Here is a 23,995-nt window from a genome sequence, read left to right on the forward strand (position 1 = left end):
CAGGTGGACAGAGCTCTCCTTCCAGGGACAAAGCTGCAGCCTCACATGCAAGGCCTCCAGCAGGCACAGTGTGTAGGGCAGGGCAGGGCAGGGGCCAAGGACACCAGGGGCGTCCAGTCTGGCATACAAGAGTTGCTCAGCTCCACAGGCTGCACTGAGGCAGGTGACAGAGACCTAGACCCTGGGGTCAAGAGATGAGCAGTGTGGACAGCAGATATCCACAGAATCAGAGGCTTGGACGCTCTGGTGGGAGACACAGGAAGGCTCCAGGCATGTGCTGAGCTGCAGGTCATGGATTGCCAGGAAGCAGGGGGTCCAAGGGGTCCAAAGGGGGCCTTTTGGGGGATAGGGTGTGCCTGCCCACCCAAGGAGGGAGTCCTGGGAGCGTCCTTCAGTTTACCCCTTCCTTGTAACTTGGCACCCTGTGGCTCCTGGGCCCCTGAGGCTATCCCTATCCTACAGTGACCATCTCAAACCATCACAACCCCCAGGAGTAGCAGCAAGAAGCCCTTCCCCTCCATCACACCCCTGCTTCTCAGTGCCAAGGTGCCACCTTCCCCTACAGGCCTTAGTCTGGGCCTGGGGAGCCTCTGCACTTGCTGAGCTGGTAGGGGGTAGGTTGTGTGGAAACACCAGAGGCCCTGCAGGCTCCACCAGCCCCCTCCCACCCCCCTGACCAGACCCAGAGGGCTTGATAACCCCACCCATGCCAAGGGCTTAAGGGACAGAGTATCCCAGGTACGGCCCTGAGCCCAGAACAGAAACAAATTCTCTCAAAATAAATGGTCTGTCCCCTTAACCCTAGGAAGGAAAGAAAGAGTGAAAAGGTAGAGGGCAGGGGCCCGTGGTTTGCCTTCCTAAACCTTGGATGGGGGATTCCCAGAGGGGCCAGTGCACAGACAGAGTCCTGGTGGCCATGCCCCACTGCCTGGGAAGAAAGCAGAGGCAGGCGGGGCTGACGAGAAAGACGCAAGGCGGGCGCATGGCCGAGCAGCAGGCAAGCCGCAGCCCTGTGAGGCAGGAGAGCCCGGGGCGCCTCTGAGGAGGACAGATAGCCTCCTGGGGTGGGGTGTAGAGTCAGGGTCTACCTTGTACGCAACTCGAGCAGGGCATTTCTTCCCCAGCCCCAGAGGTGGGGACATGTGTTTCAGCATCTCAAACATGTCATTGTAACTGATGCGCCCACTGGAGACCCGTCCCAGAGAGGCCAAGGCACAGGGTCCACAGGAGGAGGCACGCAGCGGGGAGCAGGGAGCGGGAGGGGAGGAAGCAGACAAGAAAACAGATCCAGTTAATCAGTGTTGGAGAGACGCCCACAGGCGCAGTAAGATGAGGGCTTCTCTGCCTGGCATGACCCTCTGGCCCCCGCCCCCAGCCTCACTTCCTCAGCTGGCCCCAGCAGGGCAGCGGGCAGAGTGACATCTGAGCTAATGAACATGGAGTGGTCAGGAAGGGCTGCATCGGGGCGGCTTTGGGTTCTTAATTTCTGCTTTTATTCTTTCGGAAACCATAGATAATGCCAAATCAGAAAAGAGCTGCTTCTCCACCCGGCAGAGCAGGCAGGCAGAGAGTGAGGCAGATGGGCTGTGGCTGAGGGCCTCACGGAAACATCAAATGGACTGTGGCTGAGGGCCACGTGGAAACATCAGCATCCTTAATGGCCAGATTTGCTTCCAAGTGAGACTAGAGGCTAACAGAGTGGAGAAAAGTCTAAAGCCGACCAGACAACTAGAGAGGTTGCCCCAGGGCTCTAGAGCTGCACTTGACCATAGGGCAAGCCCTGCTCCAAGCCCAGAGACGCCCGAGGCCAGCCCAGGGCAGGGCTGCTGGGGGCAGGGCTGGGCAGCAAGTGGGGGCCACAGGGAGGGGAGCTGGCAGGACGTGGCCTGGTGCCCCCCTCACACCAGCTCTGATGGCAAGGGGAAGGGCGGGCCCCACACGCAGGACAAGCTGCCAGCGTGGGCTCCAACAACTGAGTCTTCCTGGAGTGCAGAGCCCAGGACACCAGCCTGTGGGCTCCAGGTGGCCCAGCAGAGAGAGGGCAAGTGGATCTGCCCCCCAGGCCCTGCGCTCCTGCCACATTCCAGAGTGGACTCCACACTGAGCGGAACAGATCAATCCAGAGGCCAAAAAGGAGGTTCCTCCCCACACTGCCTCTGCCCTCTCCTCCCCCAGGGACCAGCAACTGCTCCAGATGGACTCATGTCCCCTCTGCTCTGCCCTTTAGCCTCTGGCCTGTCTGACTGGGCGGGACCTAGCCCCAGCTCCCCCCAGACAGCTGGTCCTGGCAGCCACAGCCTGGCCAGAAGCTTTCTGTGCACTCTTACAAGGCTGCCTGTCCCCAGCCAGCTGGGGAGGATTAGACAGGGAACCAAAGCGTCCAGGAGGCTGGAGTGCGGGGCATGGCGGGAGAAAGGAGGTGAGGTGCGGTCATTCCTGAACCAGGCAGGGATGTGTGCTGTGTCTGCGTTTCGGGCAGGGAAGTATGTCAGATGAGGCTCCGAAGTTGCAAACCTTGTAGGCCAACCTACGAGGGCAGTTCTTCCCTAAGCCAACGGGTGGCGCAATACAATGCAACAAACTGTACATATCCTTATAATGAATCCGGCAACTGGAAAGGAAATGTCACAGGTTATGGCAACAAAGGTACGATGAAGCCCATCCCGCCCACCGCCCCGCTGATGGCCTTGCCAGACATGGCAGTAGAGGTGAGGGCATCCTGGACAGGTGGTGCCCTACAGAGACACTGGGGCTGGCAGGTCCCTAGCAGGTGTGGCTATAGCAGAATGATTTCTAGAGCCCGATGTAGAGGGAGGCAGTCTACACAGAACACTGGGTGCTCCATGCAGGCAGACCACACATCCATACCTGCGGCCTGCACACAGCCAAGGCTTTGCTGGGTTTGTCATTCCTAAGCCTGCCTACACCACCCTCTCTGCCAGCCCTCCTCTGGCTCCCTGGGCCTCCAGAGTGGCCAAGGCCCCTTTCCACGTGCTTCCCTCTGACCCCCAGCTGTCGCCAACACAGTAACCAGAGAGGTATGTGTCCCCGTGCCTTCCCACTGTCCCTCTCTCCCTGAACATACCCTAGGACTCACTGGGACTGGCACCCAAGTCACCACTGATGCTTCTCCTTCCTACCCTAAGGATTCTTAGTCTAATTATCTCCACATGGTATTGAACATACTTCTGGAAAAGAGGAGCAAGGCCCACTTTGGCCTCACTCGGGGTACTTGCTAAGCTTGTTGGCCCTGGGGACCACCACAAGGGGCTGGGCACAAGTGAGATCTCCAGCCTCCACAATGGCCCTGCCCATAAAACCAAGATGAAAAGTGCAGGGCTAATGCTCACACCCCCCAACTCAAGACCTGTCCCTATCGTCCACACAACAGAACATCACCTGCTGAGCACACGTCAAGGGTTTTCTCCACCTGTACCAGCCATCCCTACAGCCTGACACTATCTGCCCAGCCTCCTTCTCTCCTCTGTACCATCCCCTCTGGCTTCTCCAGCTCTCAACTCACCCTGTCCCCTTCAGCGCGGCTCAAATGCCATCTCCTCTGCCTCCCCAGACAGACATGGTCTCTCTGTCCTCAGAAACAGCCAAGCAACAGCCTCACTGCTGTCTCATCATCTGCCCTGGCTGAGTGCTATGAGAGCCCCTGTCTGCTGCACCTCTGGGCCCCGGCCCTGCACACAGCATACGCCCAGGAAATATGTGCTGGAGAGGAGGGTGAGCACAGACATGAACAGACAGACCACTCCGAGATGCAGGACTGCAGCTCCCTTTTGAGTCACCAAACTTCACCACAAAGTGTTGAAGCAACCACAAAAGGGAGGCTGGGAAAGGCAGAAGCAGAAACCAACACTTCCACATGTCCCTGATCAACCCAATGCACATCCAGACACACACGTGCTCACAGGCACACACCCAGGCAAAAACTGCTCACATGGGCACACTCACATGGCACATGCACACACAAACCACACACCACATATGCTGCACACAGGCATACACACCCATACAACCACACAAGCATGCACATACAAACATGCAGTTCACTTGCACACATACACACTCACACAGATGTACACACAATCACATGCGTGTGCACAGCACATGATATGTACACACATGTTCAATGCACATTGAGCATGTGTTCCCACAGTGCTCACGTGCACATACACATCCATGTATATGCACACACACGGACACGTCTGTGCTTGTGCCCAGACACATGCATGTACAAAGAGGCATACACAAAACAGGAAATTTCACAAAGTTTTTTTGTTGTTTCAAAGTTTCTTCCAAAGAATGAGGAGACATCCAAATGGTCACCTAGGAAATAAAGATGACCACATCCCTGCATCTGTTGTGGAAGCTACTGAAAGGCTTGAGGCCCAGAGCTAATCTGCTCAGATGCCTAGGCCTGAGATGGGATGGGCTGCATAGTGGGCTGTCAGGGTAGAATCCTGTGTGCTACGTACTGCAAGGCCCAAGGCCTCAGGTATCATTATTATGCAGGTGCCACATCTGGCCATGCTGCAGGCCATACTTCAGTGAGCACTTTAGAGAAAGTGCTCTATCACACCTCTGACTGCCTATGCCTTCCAGGGGGCCTGAGTTCTCGAACTCTAGCATTTGGAAAGCAGTCTGAACCCTCACTGTGCACGACACCTGAGCCTGGGCCAGCCCAGGCTACAGGCCCTGCTTCTGCCCCACCTCTGCTCCTGTGGAGGCCAGGTGGCAGATCATGAAGATCTGGGGACTGCCGTCTCCCTCTTGCTGGCCCTCACTGATCTGGTTTTGCCCGTTAGTACAAATTGCACTCTGTAAAGTGGCCCATGGCCCGTCAGAAACTGGGCTGCATGGTACCACTGGCCGAGTGCCACCTCCTGTCCCACCCCACCCCAGTAAGTGGAAAAACTGTTTCATGAAACCAATCCCTGGTGCCAAAAAGGTTGGGGACCACGGCTTTAGACTACAGAGTCAGGACAACCTTCCTAGAACTTATCTAAATCCCCCTCACTGGAATGTCCTGGCCATTTGCCTGACAAGTTCGAAGCCTTGGTTATGGCCAGTCTCCTGTCCAGTCTGTCTGGCCCTTCCTTATCACTCCCATGGGCAAGAAGGTCCTGTGTGAGTTACCCTGGGACCTGCAGGACCAACATGCTGACAAAGCAGATGTGACAGAATCCTGCAAAGCCTTGGCAGAGGTCCCGAGACGCATGCATAGTGTACGCACACCACAAAGCATAAATAACCACGGTGCTAGTGCTGTGCTGCGCGGAAGTTATAAATTCTCACTAAAATGAAAGCACAGAGGAGCTGTGGGCCTGGAGAGCCTGAGCAGGGCAGGCCTACATCCCAGCCCTGGTGCAGCCAGAGGCTCTGTCACCAGCCCAGGCTGGGAAGGACCTCAGGTGACATCTTGGGGTCATCATGGTAGTGGAGTGGGGAGGGCCCAGGATGCTGAATGAATGGGGAGCGGGTAGGGAGCCAGCCAAGCTCAGGCCTTCTGGGTCTTTGGGATGCTCCCATGCTGAGCTTCAGTTTAAGGGAAAAAGGTAGAACCTGCAGAGCTCTGTGGGCTATAGGTCCCTCAGCATGAGAAGTGTGACCAGGCCGGTCCCACACACAGGATCTGGGCAGGCCAGGAGTGTGGAGAGGTTGGGGGGCTACAGCTATGCACAGCCCCACCCTTCTCACCCCTGAGCACAGCAGTGCAGGATGTCCACCCACTCCCTGGGGGGTCACTCATCTGTTCCCTGAGCAGGCTATGTCTGCCCTGGCAGCCAGGCCTCTCGGCCCCTCCACCTCCTGTGCTGGGCCTTGCAGAGAACAGTCTCAGCAACTACTGCCTGAAGGAGGGAGGGAGCAAGTAAGCGAATGCAGGACAAAGGGGCAGATGGAGGATCCACATGACTGTGTCTGCCTTCCTGAATGTTCTCTCAGCCCTGAGGCAAAAAACATGCAGGTGCCATGAAGCATGGTCTCACACAGATTCATGAAACTCTGGAAATGCCTGGACACACATCACCCTCACTTACACAGCAAGTAACTTTTCCCACCATTAATTACCATATTAGAGCCTTCCTGGTAGATCATCTGATTTCAGTAAAAGTCCACCAGTGTCCACTACATGCAGCCTGGGCTGGGGGCACAGCAGTGCATGTAGACTCCTGTCCCCAAGAGAAATAGCAGAGAGGGGGACTTCCAAGCCCTCCAGGGAGAATGTTCTAAAACCCCTCTAAGCCTCACAAGGGTAGGGTGCTGTGCTATCCACACCCTGTCCTGTGACCCCAGGAGCCCTCCTGTGGCTTGGAAGAACACTGTGCACTTCTGTGCAGCAAGAACCATACCTCACAACCCTTGAAAACCTTCCATGACCTCAGGCACCCCTAAGGATTGAACTGAGGGGTTCAAAAGGCCTTTCTCAACCTGGGAGCTGCATAAAGGCATGAGACCAGAAAGGGAAGTGGCACTCAGGGGGACACAGCGCTGTCCTACATGCAGCAGATGTGTCCCTTGGTCACAAACCAAAACATGTCCAAAGCCACGCTGGCCCTGTCCTGAGATGATACGTATGGACCACTCCCAAGGACCGCAGAGCACAGGGTCTCCCTTACCACGCAGCTGGGTCGTACTCAGCCCAGACCCGGATGAACTCGTCCAGGTGGTGAGGCCCTAATATGGAAGAGTCCCGCGTAAGGTACTCAAAATTGTCCATGATCACAGCCACAAAGAGGTTCAACATCTGCAGGGCAGGAAAGAGAAGAGGTGACATAGAGATACCAGCCTGCCCCACATGTTGCACTCACCCCAGCCCCATCTCTGTGCGAGGCTATTGGGGTGGAGGCCCCCAGACCTGTTGTTCCTAGGCCTTGCACTGGGAATTCCAGGATGTTCTGGGGCCCCAGTCAGTCCCCTAGAGATCTTTGCTCTCCATTTCTACTGTCCAGCCCTAATTCAATCTCTTGTCCATGGCCCAACCAGGCATCTAGGTTCAGTGATAGCAGTGACTATGGACTTGGTTTAGGGTCTACAGACCAACAGCTTAGGTAGGTTCTTTGTTAAAAATAATTAAATTGGGGCGGCGCCTGTGGCTCAAGGAGTAGGGCGCCGGTCCCATATGCCAGAGGTGGCGGGTTCAAACCTAGCCCCGGCCAAAAACCACAAAAACAAAAAAACAAAAACAAACAAACAAAATAAATAAATAATTAAATTGAAATTCACATAACATACATTTGACCATTTTTGAAAGTGCAAGTCAGTGGCATTTAGTGTATTCACTACATTATACAATCATCTCTCTGGCTACAAAGCCTTCTTGTTACTCCAGAAAAACACCCTACACCTTCAGGGAATTGTCCCATACTCCTCCCTTCCCTTACCTCTGGCAGCGGCCAATCTCCTTTCTGTTCCTACAGCATGTGGCTGTCCAATTTCCTATGTATTATTTCTTGAAGAGACTATTCTTTCCCCATTGTATTGCCATTGAAAGAAAGACATTCCCCACCCCGCCATTGGTAACCCTTTTCAAAAATCAATTGACCATAGATGTTTGGGTTCATTTCTGGACTTTAAATTCTACTCCCTTGGCCTATATGTATGTCAGTACACACTGTTTTACTTACTGTAGCTTTATAGGAAATTATGAAATAGGAAACATCTTTTTTTTCTAGATTGTTTTAGCTATTGGGGGGCTCCATGCAACTCCATATGAATTTAAGGGTATGCCTTTCAATTTCTGCAAAAAGGCCACTGGGATTTTGATAGGGATTACATTTAATCTGTACATTGCTTGGGAGAGAATCACCATTTTAACAATATAAAATCTTCCAATCCATGCATGTGGGATGACTTTCCATTTAATTAGGTCTTCTTTAATTTTTCATCAATTTATCATAGTTTCCATTCCATTTCACCATGTGGTGCAGGGAGGGACTCACCACTTGGGGACTCATCAGAAAAGAGTAAAGGAAGATTAAAGAGATAAAGTTGAAGTAGGCGAAGTATGAATAGATTAAAGTATGAACAGATGAAGAAGATGCTTTTTTTTTTTTTGAGACAGAGTCTCACTATGTCACCCTTGGTAGAGTGTCATGGTGTTACAGCTCACTGCAACCTCTAACTCTTAGGTTTAAGCAATCCTCTTGCCTCAGCCTCCCAAGTAGCTGGGACTACAGGTGCCCACTATAACAGTTGGCTATTTTTTTGTTGCAGTTGTCATTGTTGTTCAGCTGGCTCAGGCTGGGTTTGAACCGCCAGCCTGGGTATATGTGGCTGGTGCTGTAACCACTGTGCTGCTACAGGCACCAAAATGGTGAAGTGAGATTCTTATAACAGATAGCTAGATCATGTTTTTCTTTTAATCTATTCATACAATCTATGTATTTCAAGTGAGGAATTTAATCTGTTTATATTCAGGGTTATTACTGATAGGTAAAGACTCATTTTGTTAACTGCTTCCAGATGGTTTTGTATATCCTTTGTTTCTTTCTTCCGCTCTTATTATTTGGAGTTTGGCAATTTTCTGTAATGATGGGTTTGGTTATTTCCTTTCTCTTTTTGAAATTCACTCCACTAGTGAGTTTTACACTTTTGTATACTCAGGATAGTGATTATCATTTTGCTTCCAGATGTCGGACATCAGGTATTTTTCAGAAGTGAGGGAAGACACTATTTCTCCCTCACTTCTGAAAAATAGCTTTGTTGTGTACAGTATTCTTGGTTGGCAGTATTTTTCTTTCAGGGCTTTGATTATATTATCCTATTCTCTCATGGCTTGTAATGTTCCTGTGAAAAAGTATCTTGTTAGTCTAATGGAGATTCCTTTATATGTGACTTGATGCTTTTCTCCCACTGCTTTTAAAATTTTCTTTTTCTTACTGACTTTTGACAATTTGAGTATAATATATCTCAGGGAGGATCTTTTTGGGTTAAATCTATGTAAGGAGCTTTGAGCTGGATCTGGATGTCCATAAATCTCTCCAGACTTGGGAGGTTTTCAGCTATTATTTTGTTGTCTAAGAATATTATTTCATTAAATAGGTTTTACACACCTTTTCCTTTCCCTTCTTCTTCTAAACTCCTATAATATGAATGTTTGTTCACTAAATCTTGTCCTGTAATTCTTCTGGGGTTTCTTCACTCTTTTTTTTTTTTTTTTTTTAAGATGGAGTATTGCTCTGTGACATAGACTTAACCACCTGTGTTCAAGTGGACTTCTTGGCTCAGCCTCCAGCATAGCTGGGACTACAGATGTGTACAACCAAGCCTGGATAATTTCTTTTCTTTCTTTTTTTTTTTCAGGTTTTGGCTGGGGCTGGGTTTGAACCTGCCATATGGGGCTGGTGGTCTACTCTTTTGAGCCACAGGCGCAGCCCCTAATTTCTTAAATAAATAAATGAATATCTATATATTTATAGCTATATAGTAGAGCTGGGGTCTTGCTATGTTGCCCAGGCTGATCTCAAACTCCTGGCCTCAAGTGATCTTCCTGCCTTGGTCTGCCAAAGAGCTAGGATCATACTTTTGGTGTCATGAGCCACTACGTCCAGCCTTCATCATTCTCTTTCATTCTTCCTCACCCTCTGACTGGCTAATTTCTTCAAGTTCAGATATTCTGCATGATCAAATCTGCTGTTGAAGCTCACTACTGTATTTTTAAAATCTCATTTATTGAATTCTTCAGCTACAGAATTTGGATGTTTTTGAGATTTATATATCTTTTGTTGAATTTCTCATTCACATTGTGAGTTGATTTTTAAAAATTATTTATCTGTATTTTTTTTTATATCTCAGTGAGTTTCCTTAAGATCATTATTCTGAATTCTTTTTCTGGCAATTATTGATTTCTTTTCTTTTGGGTTGTTACTAGAGAGTTACGTTCCTCTGGTGGTGTTATATTTGCTTGCTTTCTCATGTTTTTTGTGTCCCTATGATGATATGTACACATCTAGTGGAACAAGTGCCCCTTCTAAACTTTGTAGAGTGGCTATCATAGAGAAAGATTTTCATCTGCAGTTGGGTTTTAGTGTGTTGGTTGGGAAGAGTGTAGTGACTCTATTTCCAAATAGATGTGGTGGTATAGTCCCCTTGCAAGTTCCTTAGCTGCATTCAGTGTCAGCCTCAGTGGCCTAGGCTGTAGAAGTTTGTGGCAATGCAAGTAGCAGTGTAGATTATCAATGTCCTTGGTGTCAAGGGTTTTTAGGGTCTTCTTACTCTGATTTTCCATACAATGGGGAAACTTAGCTGAGGGGATTCCTCTTCGTGTCAGATCTGATGGTCTATAAGTAATTTCAGTGGAGCTGAGTTCAGGTGCAGGTTCTTAGAATGACTCTGGGGCTGGGGTCGTAGGCTCAGCATTTCACAAACCTATTGTGGCACCTATGTTTGGGGTTCAGGTTTGGCTCTGTGTGACAAGGTTGGATGTATATTGTCCATAGAGCCAGGATCAGTGACTCTAAAATAGTGGTTCTCAACCTTCCTAATGCCACGACCCTTTAATACAGTTCCTGTGGATCGCAACCCACAGGTTGAGAACCACTGCTCTAAGTAACATATTAGTGACTCATAGCAGCTCTGGTCCAGGGGTCCAGGTTGTAGCTGTGGGCATGGCACAGTAGTGGCCTGACTCCAAAAAAGAGGTACTCTGGAGATTTGGGCCTGAGAAGTAGGGTACAGCTACAATTTGGGAACCTGTGCAAATATAGCTCAGTGGCTACTTGGGTCCCAGGAAATGAGGTGGGGCTTGGCAGTGTCTCAAACTCTGTAAGATCAGGTGCAGAAGCAGCAAGTACCCTAGAATGGCAGAGCACAGCTATTGTTTAGACCCTGGGGGAGAGTGGGTAATAGCACAGTGATGATTACACTCCCAAGGGAGAAGGGGGTCTCAGCAGCTCAGACTCTAGGGGGCTAGCCGAGCTCCAGTGAAGGAGGACCGTAGAGTTGTTTGGCCTGTAGGGTGGGGTGTTTCAGATCAGCCACAGCTCTGTTTCCCTAAGGTGCAGAGTCCTGCTCAGCTTGGCCAGGGCACCAACTCCTCAGAGGGCAATGTTGAGCTTCAACTCAAGCCTTAGGGGATGTGACTGTTCTGGGCATTCCAGGCACCATTTCCCCAAGATGCAGGATACTGCTTCAGCTTCAGTACTGGGGTACATGACTACTCTAGGCAGCCAAGGTCCTGTTTCCTGGGAGGCAGGGTACTGCTTCCACTCTGACCCCAGGGTACAGGGGGAGGAGAAAGGGGAATAGCTCTACCTCCACTTGGCAACACAGGAATGGGTATAACAGCTGTTTGCAGCTTGGTTTGGGGATGTTGGGCATTAATCTACGTTGGTTCAGGGGCAGCTTACCCTCAGCAATGAAGGGGAGCCTCCAGAGCAAGACACACTCCAGCTGTAGTTCCAATTCCAAGATAGTACAGTGCAGTATCCCCACATGCTGCAGGGGTGGGGCACAGTATTGGCTTCATTTGTGCGGGTAGCATAGCTATGTGGACTGCAGGCAGGTCTCTCCACTGGGCTTAAAGCCTGTGAGGACTGCAGGGGATCCCAGTGGTGAGGTCTGTTAAGTGTCCAAGGTGTTGGCTCTGCGCCCATAGCTCAGTGGTTAGGACGCCAGCCACATACACTTAGGCTGGAGGTTCGAACCTGGCCCATGCCTGCTAAACAATAATGACAACTGTAACAACAAAAAAATAGCTGGGCTTTGTGGCGGGTGCCTGTAGTCCCAGCTACTTGGGAGGCTGAGGCAAGAGAATCATTTAAGCCCAAGAATTTGAGGTTGCTGTGAGCTGTGATGACACACCACCCTACTGAGAGCAACATAGTGAACCACCCTACTGAGAGCAACATAGTGAGACTCTGTCTCAAAAAAAAAAGTGTCCAAGGTGTTGATGGGGATTGCAGGGACCCTCTTCCTTACCATAAAGAAAGGAATCTCTTCCTTACTTTGCCATAGGGAGAAGTTCCATCCCGTTTCCTGCTGATTTAATATGGGTGGGTAAGGGAGGTGGGGGCCCAGCATTTCCTTCTGTTCTCTATATGACCTTCCTGAGTTTCTGTGTTTACTTTGATTTCTGTTATTGCACTGAGTCCCCCCCAGCATTCTCCCTTGGTTGTCTTCATTAAAATGTAGTTGTTTATTCATTGTTCTGTCTTTGTGAGGGGAAAACACTACGAGCTTTTAGTTGGCCACCTTGCTAACATCACCTCCCATTTCTTAATTGAGATGTTTTTATTTTTGTTATTGAGTTGTAGGAATTTTTTATATATTCCAACATTAGGACCTTATCAGATACATGATTTGCAAATATTTTCTCCAATTCCTTGAGTTGCCTTTTCATTATGTTGACTATGTCCTCTGATGCACAAAAGTTTTTAAGTTTGAGTAGTCTAATTTACCTGTTTTTTTCTTTTCTCATTGTGATTTTGTGTCAAATCTAAGACTTCTTTGCCAAATATAAGGACATAAAGATTTATCCCCTATGTGTTCTTCTTCTTTTTTTTTTTTTTTTGTAGAGATGGAGTCTCACTTTATAGTCCTTGGTAGAGTGACGTGGCGTCACACTGCTCACAGTAAACTCCAATTCCTCACCTTAGGCAATTCTCTTGCCTCAACCTCCCAGTAGCTGGGACTACAGGCGCCTGCCACAATGCCGGGCTATTTTTTGTTGTTGTTGCAGTTTGGCTGGGCTGGGTTTGAACCTTCCACCTTGTGCCCTACCCATTGAGCCACAGGCGCCACCCACTGTGTGTTCTTCTAAGAGGTTTATAGTTTTAGCTCTTACATTTAGTTCTTTGTGTTAATTTTTGTATATGGTATAAGGTGAGGGTTCAGCTTCATTCTTTTACATGAGAATATACGATTTTTCCCAAAATCATTTGTTGAAGAGATTGACATTTTGCCATTAAATGTTCTTTGCCTTTTCTTTATTAGGAGGTTTTCTTTGGGGCGGGGGAGGGTTGGAGCTTTTTTCTTTGGTTATTTTAACATTATTTTGTTTTGTTTTATCACACAGAGTGATAAAACAAACACTGTCACTCCGGCTATAGTGGAGTGGCACTGCAACCTCAAAGTCCTGGGCTTAAGCAATTCTCCTGCTTCAACCTCTGGAGTAGTTGGGACTACAGGTTCTACCACATCTGGCCAATTTTTCTATTTTATGTTTAGTAGAGATGGGGTCTTGTTCTTTCTCAGGTTGGTCTTGAACTCCTGAGCTGAAGTGATCCTCTTGCCTCGGCCTCCTGGAGTGCTGGGATTACAGGTGTGAGTCACCATGCCCAGCCTATTGGGAGGTTTCTGACTACTGTTTCAACCTCACATGAAGTAGGTCTATTCAGATGTCTATTGCTTGAGTCAGTTATGGCAATCTGTGTCTTTCTAGCAGTTCGTCCATTTCAAAAGCTTGGGTTCTAAACACAGATTGATCAAGATTTCTAACATCCTAAGCATCTTTGTCATCATGATGATAATAATAATATCATTTTAGGACTGCCTAACTCAGTGGTTATTAACAGGTTGTCATTACCAAATTCATTTCCTGTTATTCTGTCAGTGCCCTTCTATTCCAATCAAGGTAACCAAATTCCCACCTAACTTAGTCCTGCCATCCCTCCCAAAACCATAATTCCGTGTTTCCCACTTCAATTCTGTCGGATCAAACCAGTCCCAAGTGTTTCAAACAATGTGTTACCCAGCAGGTGCAGCTTAAGAGGGAAGTACCAGGAGGGCTGTGCTCCCAGTTCATGTCCTATCTCTGCTTCAGTTAAGGAAAAGACACCAGAGTCAGTGAGAGAGGTCCATGGGGACAAGACACAAAGGACAGTGGCCACCGAACAACTGCAAGAATTCTCTAGAGAAGAGTGACAACTAAATCCAAGGATTCTTGCTTCATCCTGGACATACCCAGGAGTGCTGGCCTATGGGTGGTGTGGCACTGTCAGTGTGGCTTCCTTTGCAGCCCATCTCTGCAGCCAGGTGCATGGTGTGGCCAGGCTGGTGGGCTGGTTCCTATAGCACCAGATGTCTCCGGACAGTAGAGAGATCAATGTCTCTATCGCCTACAGGATAGTGATTCTCCAAAAGGTCTCTTGTCCTTGCGGCCTACGTGGGGTTTTCTGAGGGACAAGGAGATGGCTCGAACATGCAAATCTTCTCCTTGGTGTCTGGCACCTCATGATACAAAGTTCTGTAGATTTTCTATATTTCTCTATCTATCTGTAAGCTCACCTGTGTTAGGTGTATACCGTTCCCAACCATCCTAACCTGCTGCTGCACCCTGCAAAGCTCACATTCAACTGTTAGCAGAACCTCTATCCTTCACCATCCCTAAATGTTCTCACTTACTCTCCCTGGTGCTGGAACAGCTAGAAGGATGGACATCCCCCCCCCCCCCGCTCCACCCTCTAAAAACCTGCCCTTTGCTGCCATCTACTGATCCCCTCTCCCTTCATAGACACTGAGTGCCTAGCTGGCTGCTTTTGTCTCCACTTCTATTCTTGCCATCCTGTGGCTTTCAAGGTCCACTGAGACAGGTCCCAGTTCTTGCCCCTCCACTCCTGGACCTTCTCTCACCATCAGCTCAGCTCCTTGCCCCAACTGTGACTCATGCTGCATGGCTGCCAAAAGCATCACCACCACCACCTCCCACAGCTTTGCTCACACAGCCCACACACTGCCCACAATGCCTCTCCTTCCAGCTCACATCCTAAGTACTGTACCCCCAAAATTCTTGTCCTCGTGAGAACCTCTACTCCTCTGTCCTCCCTCTGCCCCCTGTGCCCAGCTTGATCTACATCCAACACCAGAACCTGCTTCTCCACCATAGGCTAAGAAGTGAGTGTCGCAGAGAATAGCACCCACTGTGCAGGCTGGTTGTGGCTGTGATTTGAGTGTTGCCTCATGTTGCCTACTGCTGGGAGGAGCTGTCCGTCTCTGCTTCATGCTCCCCACTACCTATCATCCCTGGAACTAGAACTTGTTGCAGTGGTGCTTGTGCTCCCACAGTGCAGGGTATGGGCTGCGCTTGCCAGGCACATAGGGCCGCCACTATCCCCATCCCACACCCAACTAGAGATCCCAGTCCAGCGATCTCATGTGCAGTCACTCTCTCTCCTATGCTGTGGGCACTGCCCTCCTCGTTCTCCGCCTGCCTTGCCAGCTGTACCTTTGAGACCTCTGGGCCCCATGTACCTTTCTGTCTTCCAGACACCCATGGGGTAGAATCTTTAGGTGTCTTCCCTATGTCAGTGCTCCTCAAAGTTCAGCACACATAGAAGTACCTAGTTAAAACTCCCAGGTGCCCTGGGAGTCTGGGGAGGGAGTGTGCACATGGGGCTCAGGGCACAGGCCACAGGCCACAGGGCTGCACATCAGAGTCCTGACTGCAACCTCGCCCACGGCCCCCTCCCTCCACTCTTCCACCATAGCACAGTGGCAGCAGCTCCTTGGCATTTTTGGCTCGAGTTCTACCAGGTGTCTCTATTCCCTCCATCCCCAACTGAACCTTGAGACCTGTACCTGCAGCTCCCCAGGATGTGGCTTCCTTCTCTCTTCTCTCATGCCCACATCCAACCAGTGATCGGTCAGCTCTTAAAAATGCAGCCCGATTTCACCTAACTCACCCCCCTTCTCCAGGTCATTTTTGCTCCCCAGCTTCTCCTTTCCCTCTGAGACTTCTTCTCCCCAGGTGCATGGAGGCCACAGCCAGGTGGCAGGACAAGCAGGTCACCTCACATCCCGCCTCAAAAGCTCCCAGAGGCCTCCACTGACTGGAACAAGATGTACACGGCTGGGACCTGCCCCCACGGCCTCTTCGCATCCCCTCTAGAAGCTAGGACTAAGAAGGCAAGTGTGGCACAGGGAGGCAGGGACTCACCAGGAAGGAGCACAGGAAGATGAAGGAGACAAAGTAGAAGTAGGCGAAGTCACTCCCACACTCGCTGGCACTGGCCCGCTCGTCACAGGCCCGGTTGCTGAGACAAGACAGCATGATCTCGTGCCAGGCCTCCCCAGTGGCACTCCTGGGAACAAGGTGGAGCCATGAGGCCCATGGAAGAGGCCTGGGGAGGGGCAGATCTGCTCTATCACCACCCCTCCAGCCAGCCTAGATGGGGCCCGGCCCTTGGACAGCAGGCCCAACACCCCTGGGCTCCTTTCCCACAAGGCCTCATAGGTGCTGTTTTCTTTAAAAGAGCCCTCACCATTAGCTTTCCATGATGTTTGTTAATTGAGAAAGCACCAACTATTAAAAATTATCTACTGCACATGGAGTCAGCGCCACAGAGAGCTAGCTCCTGAGGACATAATGTGCCCCAGCTGGACTCCTGACCTCTAAACCCACACCATCCCTGTCTTCTCTGATTCAAGACATAGCAACTCTATCCTTCCCGCCACTCCGGCCACAAACGTTGGAGTCCTCCCTTCCTCTCTCTCTGTGTCCTGTGTGTCAGCTCATCTACCCACAAACATACTGCTCCCCATTTCTCACCACCTGGGCCAGGCAGCAATAACCTCCCCAAGTCCTGACAGCTCCGCCTACACGGCAGCCCCTTAGGTCCATGGAATATAGGTCTGATCACATCACTTCTATTCTTAAAAGCCTCAGTGACTCCCTTCACTCACCACAAAAGCCAAAATTCAGATTATTGCCACAGCTCTGCAGGACCTGCTGCCCACTCTCTCCCTGACCTCACCCTTGCCTCAGCACCTGCTTAGTCTATCCAGTCACACCAGCCCCATTGCTCCTTGAGAGGACCCCTCCCTGGAAAGCCATGCCAGAGGAACTCCCCTACTTGAATTTTGTTCCTGGGCACACAGCCAGCACCAGGGGCTTGCAGAGTGCAGGTGGGGGCAAGGTCTGGGACCCAACCTCTGTGTGCATGGCCAGCCATGAGAGAAGCTGAGCCTACACCCAATGACAAAAGCCAGGCAGAGGCTCGGCAGGGCAGCTGCTCCAGTCTGTGCTGGACCTGTCTAGTGAAGATGCCACTATGTGCCTCAAAGCTCGGGAGAAACCAAAATCTGTGACACCAAAGGTTTAAAACTAAGACTGACAGCATAGGTTTGTCTCAAATCTTTTTTAGCACAAAGTAGAATGTTAATAATAAATATTAATAAATGAAAAAATAAAATTAATATAACAACTAAAGCCAAGAGAAAAAACACTATTTGGGGGAAGCACAAGCCTAATGGTGTGTGTTTGTCCATGTGTGAGAAGCAAGGGTCAGAACCTTCCCTCCCGGAAGTTCACCAAAGCGCCTGTGTCACCCCAGGCAGCCGCACAGCAGTCAGCAGCATCTGCAGAAGTGGTAAGACCTCAGGAGGATCCCAAGGAAGTGTCTCCACAGATCCCCATGAGAGCTCTTTTCTTCGGTCCTGGGTCAGATCCTTCAGCCACCAAGTATCTACAAACTCTGTCCCCTGTCCCTTGCTTCTCCTAATCCCACCAATCTCTATGACCAAAGAGGTAAACAGGTGAAAAGCTAGAGGCTAGCACATTGAGGGGGGACCTTCTGTCCCCCCAGACCTCTCAGACCGCAGCAGCCTCAACTGGAGTCCTTCCAGCTGCCACCAGGGAGCACAGACCAGGCAGCAGGTGTCAGCCTGGCCTAAAACTCTTAGGCTGACCATCTGGTCTGAGGCCAGGGCAGATGCCAGGAACCCCTAGACAGGATACGGAGAAGGAAGAACTGGAAGGGCCCTTGAGGGAAGGCCAGTGCAAGGTGGGACAGAGATGTGTGCCCGCCTGGCTGGGCACATGCGCACCTGAACAGCAGCATCAGGGCTTGCAGGAACGTCTGGAAGTTGTTGTGCCGGTTGATGCTGGTGTCGTCGTCCAGGGCGATGTTTCCAAATACCTGCAACAGAGGGAGGCATGTGGACACTGCACAGACAGACTGAGCAAGGAAGGACCCAGGCACTGGCGGGGACCCCACAAGGGACAGGCAGTTGTCCCCAGCTGAAGGGCTCCCACGTGTGGGCCAGCGTACACTCCCAGTGCAGATGGCCTTTTGCTTGGCTGGGCACATCCACATCCCATGCCCAGCCTGTGCCTTCCAGCCCATACTGGGATCTCGTAGGGAATGCTGGCAAGAATGGGGCCTGCAGCCAAGTTAGCTATGCTGTGCTGTGTATGACAGGACACGGCTTCAAGTTCTCACTCTGATGGGCAATTCCAAAGCAATAATTACACTGGCAACAGCTCTGTCAGATCACTGAAAAATTTCTTTTGAAACTTCTGTGCCAATAGCACAATGGGCTTTTTACTCATTTTAATTGATTTTTTTTCAGTGCAAGAAACACAAATGGGTCAGTAACTAAACTTAGATTAAAACTCTGGCAGGAGATGCGTGAACTGTCTTAACTCCCACAAAGTTAGCAACATGCACACTCAAGCAGGAAAAATATATATATTTAAAATAGCATTAGATTTCAGCAAACTGCAATTGAGAACTCTTCAAACCCTGAAAGTTAAAGTTAGCGTTCAGCTAACCTTTAAGAAGAACTGGCACCCCCCACCCCAATCATAAATTAACATTTGGGTCCCTGTCCCATCTTTAATGTTGGAAAGTGATAGATGCCAAAGATTTATAACTGGGACGCTGCTTTATGTCATTTAAATGTTTTCTTTTCTTCCCAAATAGCTTACAAAGTATTTTTTTTACAAAATACAGAAAATCTATATTATGTGAGCAATATCTGTCAAGCACGAAGATTGACATGCCTGCCACACTCACAGCTAGCTTCCTCAGTGACCTGAGCCTCCTGTTGAGTGTCGTCACTCACTGGTCCTGAGACAAAGACTGTCCCCTGGTGCACCTGCTCAGACTACTGCCACCGTGCGGCCAGCACCCAGTCAGCATGTGCCCGGAACTCTGATGTCACTGGCATGAAGATAACCCCACCATCATGAATAGAGTAGTTCGCCCATGTGGACACATGCCCCGGCCACAGGGCTGGGCTGCTCCTGGGCAGGACCCTGGATGTGAAATCCAGCCTCATACCTCTGAGGATGAAGTAAGCTTGTTAAGTTCTGACAACAGTGTCTGACTCATAGTGAAGGTCCAACAAGTGTAATGACCACAATCAATGCCTCTTGCCCCATGTCCACCCTCTGTCCCATGCGGAGCACCCACCTGCATCCCGATGATGGCGTAAATGAAGAAGAGCATGGCGATGAGCAGACACACGTAGGGCAGGGCCTGCAGGGACCCAGACACATCAGCTCCTGGGCCACACAGGCCTCAGAGGACCCAGCTCCCCACTGACCACCAAGTGACCGCCCCAGTTTCCCCATCTGTAAATCGGGATCATAAACCCACCCCAGGGTTTCTGTGAGCACAAGAAGGATATAATAACCTCAAATCTTTATAGGCCACAGAGGGCACAGGTCCCTGGAGGGACAGACGTGCATGCCCACCCCACCCGCCTTCCACAGGGCTTCCGTGCTGGCCTCGCCTGCCCACCAGCGCCCTGCCTCACCTTGAAGGACTGGACAAAGGTCCAAAGCAGGATGCGGATGGTGTAGCCCTGGCGCAGCAGCTTGATAAGCCGTGCTGCTCGGAAGAGGCGGAGGAAGCTGAGGTTGATGAAGTTGTTCTGCGGGAAAGACGCTACCTCTGAGCTGGGGAACCTTCCCAGGCTCCTCCCACCCCAAAACCTCTTTCCCAACCCCTGAGGCCCTGAAGGAAAGTGATTCAAAAGAGAGCTTATAAGGAGTCTCTGTTTCACAGTCTAAGCAGTGATCGGCCACCAGAAAACCTTCCAAAAGTAAAGCTGGACCTTGCAAGTCACTTCTCATGCAGCAAATCAGAGCAAACTCCCTTCGCTCTGAGGCCCCTCCCATATCCACAGTGAGGGACAGAGAGGAAAGTTCTCTCCAACAACCCCTTATGGCCAGGCCTCCAGCAGTGACCCTCCAGCACGACACCAACAAGGACACCTCAAGCTGCGTGTGTGCTGGAGGGTCCCTGCTTCCCCACTGAGCACCCGGACCCAGCAGGGGAGCAAATGCTTTCCTGGGGCTGCTCCAGCACTTGCAGACAAGTCACAGAAGGCTTAGTGTGGTTCTGTAGCACACACCTCTGCAGCGTAGGCCTGCCAGGCCTCGGCTCTAAGGAGCCGAGACACCAGTGCAGTCCTTACCTGGGGCTCAGACTCATACACATAAGCAACAGAGGAACCTGGCTCTAATGGCCTGGGAATGAGGCTCCTACTCGGCCCCAGGGAACCTTGAGCTACTAGCCCCTCCTTTCACCTTTTGTCCCTGGTGAGCTATCCATTCACAGAGGGGGTGCTTGTGGACCCAAGGGCTCTGCACCCACTGTCTAGGAGACCAGGAGCCCACACACAGCCTGAGAGCAGCTTCCTGTCATTTGGTATTTTTAAATATGAGTCAGCTCAGGCTCAGATAGGTGTGTGCTGTCACTTTAGCCATCAAAAAGACAGGATAGAATGCAGATGTTGGGTGAGACGGCAGGTGCAAGATCAAAGACAGTGGAAGCCTGGGTGTCTCCATACCCTGGGGCCTACGACTGGCCAGAATGAAGTGTTCAGTGGAGAGACAGTGGCCAACCCATGCTCAGAAAACACCTTCGCCTGTCTGCCCCTCCACACTCAGGACAGCCTTCTCTGGTTCCTGCTGTGAACCATACCCAGAGGGGTCAGTGGCAGGCAGAGGTTGACTCTGGTCCAGTCAGGAAGAGGACAGAAGCAGACCCTCAGGGTGTGACCCCAAAGCTTACACAGGTGCCTACAGCACCCTAAGATACTTGTGCCAGGAAAGAAAATCTCAGTGGTGGACACAATGGCCAAGAACTACCCACTCACTGCTGTGGGCCAAAGGGACCCACAGGCGAACCCACCTTAGAGCCATGTCTAAGGGGATGCTGCCTCCATTATCAGGAAATGCTTGTAAAGCAGAGCTGGGAACATGGCTTCCCACTTTAAAAACCACCTACTCAGTGGGTCTTAGGGGACAGGGCCTGGGACACATATCACCTGCCCAGCTCACAGATGTGTACAGTCAAGAGCATAAAGGGTCCGGGTAAGAGAGAAGGGTTGGAAGGCAACAGGGCAGGTGAAGAGACGTGTATAGAATATCAGGTCACTGGGACTGCTGAACGCATGAATGCAGAGCCTGCCCCAGCCACTAGTTCCCTTTGGGACCCACCTCCTCCCTTGGGCTGCAGTGGGCACTCAGGAGAGGGTGGGGTGGCAACAGACAGGCAGCCCTAGAGATCTGTGGAGACAGATGGTGACAACAACCAGAGATGCCCCGAGCACAGTGCAGCGGGCGGGCACTAGGCCAAGTGCATGCAGGATAGCAAGGGGGAGCAAACACAGGGCAGCCTCCTGCGGCTGGGCGCCTGCACCATCACCACTGGCCTCAGCTACCCCCAGAGGTCAACGCAGTCTGCCCCAGCCCCCAGAGCCCGTGGTTTCTGCTGTGGTTTCAAGGCCACACCCTTCCCTGCTGCCATCTGAGTCAGGAAAGGTCTAGAGCACCCCAAAGCTGCATCCTCATATCCCTCAGTCTGGCTGTCGACTTACAGCGGGTACAGTAGCCTCCAACCCTTTCCTCAGCTTTTTCATCCATGACAAACGTTAGGGACAACCATGCCCAGTGGTGAGAAAGGGGATTTGACACTGCCCCACCAAGGTATCCGCTGACCCAGGCCTTGGCCAGCATTCCCTGAATCCAAGCCTACCTTGGCTTCCTGCCAGAATCACAAGAAAGTCAGGTTTGTCCTAAATGCCACCTGAGCTCAGACCCACAAATGCCTGCATGGCCACACACCACGCTGGGGACCAGGCCCAGTAGCTGTGAAATAACTGCTATCTCTCTTTCCTCCCAGTGGGGTGGATGACTAAACAAAGGAAGGAGGGTATGCATAAACACACACAATACACATGCTATGAGAAAGGGCCTCCTTATGAGCAAATGGGTAGGGGCCAGCAGCAGCACCACAGGTGTCCTCTTAGAACTCAGCCCATCTGCTCTGTATCACAAACATCTCCTTTCTTTTACAAGAATCTCAAATATCTGCTACTTGAGATAAATGTCCATAGTCACAGCTGAGGTTGAGTCTGCTACCAAATACCTTTGCTCTCTTCTCAAATTTCCCAAAGGCCTGGAGGGCCCTTGGGGCTTAGCACTCCACACAAGGTACTGACTGAGAGCACACGCGTCAGTGGCACAAGAGCGGGGAGCCCTGCACCCTGCAGAGCTCCTTCTATTCAGGCTCTACAAGAGCCCTTCTGGGTCATGAAGATAACCTCAGGCCTGGCCCCCAAGGAAGGACAGGTCTCAAACGTGCCATTGGGGACTTTGCAGAAGCCACCCAGGGAAGTATGCTAGTGTTGAGGGAGACAGAGCAGAAGGGAGATGGCAGTGCAACAGAACCACGGGCTCGCAAGCATTAAGACCAAAATCTCCCATGTTTGAGCCAATCCCAAGAGGAAAAACTGCCACAGACAGCCACCCACCACTCTCTAGAAACCCCAACTCCCACCTTGGCCAGGTCCCAAAATCAAACAGCTCCTGGGCAGGTCCCTGCCGGACCCCTGGAGCTGGGAGAGGGTGCAATGAGAGGCCAGAGGTGAGAGGGTGCAGTTGAGTCCAGTCGCCCCAAAGGACAGTGGTCAGAGTCCCAAGGAGCACAGCAAGCACAGCAAGGGGCTTTAAGAACTGTTTAAAGTCACAAAACCAACCGTTTCCTATAAGCGATGTTTTCATGGATGGATATTTGCGTGTTATTTACAGATTGGGGTGGTTTGAGCAGCAGGTACACAACATACAGACGGAGACATGGGTTTTCGCATTGTATGTTGGTTGGATGGCGTGAGTCAGCAGGTAGTTAAGGTAAATCAAGAACAAAAACAGAAACAAAAGAGAAAATGAGTCATCAACACAAGCAAAAAACTCAAATTCTGTATATTTAACTTGAAAATTTTAAGATTTTAGCAAACTGTGTATCTTTCTTAAAATGTATGAAATCAAAACATATTTCCGAAATCTATAGGTTATGCAGACAGGGTGGTATCCATTTGCATTCTTGTTTGTAATGCAAATCCAAAGATGGTTCACAAACACTTATTTTGTTATTTCCAGGCAAAGAAATCAATGTCAGTTTTATGCATGCTCAGAGCTCTCTCTAGGTGCCCTTGCTAATAAGACTCTATTTTGATATTAAGTTGGGATAGGAACTGACACTCATATTTTTGCCTAAGGAAAAAAAGTGCATTCACAAAGTCAACATATGAAGTGGTTCCAGATGAAAACAAACAAAACAAAAGACCACTGATCCCCATGATGGCTTTCCTTTCGTCTTTTCTCCTCCAGGCAGAAAAGGATGGTGACCTGAGCAAGGGATGGCCAGGGGATGGCTGAGCTTTCAGACCATCAGCTTTTCTCCATTCCCATCAGCCCTGCTACACATTAAAGCTTGGTGGTGGCTGCTAAGGAAGGCTGGCTTGACACAACACAGGCAACCCTGGCCTTGGCTATCCAGCAGCTGTGGGAGGCCTGTGCACACATGTGAGGTCAGCCAGGCCCCCACCTGCACCCTGCTCTTCCCGCCCTCTCAGCAGTCAGGAGTCTAGGCCCTTCCCTCGGAAAGGAGGTACACACCTGCAGAAAGGCCCCAAAGCTGTTTGCTTTCACCTGGGAACTCAGCATTTGGACCACCTTTATCTGGGTGAGTATTTCTGTTTTGAAGAAGGCAGGCGCAGGCATCAGAAGCCAAGCCAACCTGCTCTTCTCAGGAAGCACATTGGGAGCCACACACACAAAGGGGCAGCACCCAAAATTCCACACCAGCAAGGGATGGCTCCCCAGCCAATACAATCACAGCCTTTTCTATTTAAATGGCATGTTTTAGCTTTTTGTCTGGATTATTCAGATCATTAACTTTTTTTCTTGTTTTTAAATTGAGACAGATTTCATTCTGTCACCCGGGCTGGAGTGCAGTGGCATCATCACAGC

The 23,995-nt window shown here is 50.6% G+C and overlaps 1 protein-coding gene across 12 annotated transcripts in view; it reads right to left on the reverse strand.

The window, feature by feature from the left end:
• The window catches only part of CACNA1B (calcium voltage-gated channel subunit alpha1 B), a 222,958-nt gene that overhangs the window by 20,390 nt on the left and 178,573 nt on the right, over positions 1-23,995 (reverse strand). For 10 of the 12 annotated variants that reach the window (XM_053556953.1, XM_053556940.1, XM_053556925.1 and 7 more), the window contains 6 exons: positions 19,492-19,608; positions 19,146-19,211; positions 17,776-17,867; positions 15,887-16,031; positions 6,630-6,757; positions 1,089-1,185 (listed from right to left, as the gene is read on the reverse strand). In XM_053556953.1, the coding sequence (XP_053412928.1) occupies positions 1,089-1,185; positions 6,630-6,757; positions 15,887-16,031; positions 17,776-17,867; positions 19,146-19,211; positions 19,492-19,608 (645 nt within the window). Of the gene's footprint in view, positions 1-1,088; positions 2,612-6,629; positions 6,758-15,886; positions 16,032-17,775; positions 17,868-19,145; positions 19,212-19,491; positions 19,609-23,995 lie in introns of those variants that run through there. The other 2 variants (XR_008373385.1, XM_053557003.1) reach the window with 2 other exon arrangements.

The sequence above is a fragment of the Nycticebus coucang genome, chromosome 2, assembly GCF_027406575.1.
Source record: "Nycticebus coucang isolate mNycCou1 chromosome 2, mNycCou1.pri, whole genome shotgun sequence".
Taxonomy (NCBI): domain Eukaryota; kingdom Metazoa; phylum Chordata; class Mammalia; order Primates; family Lorisidae; genus Nycticebus; species Nycticebus coucang.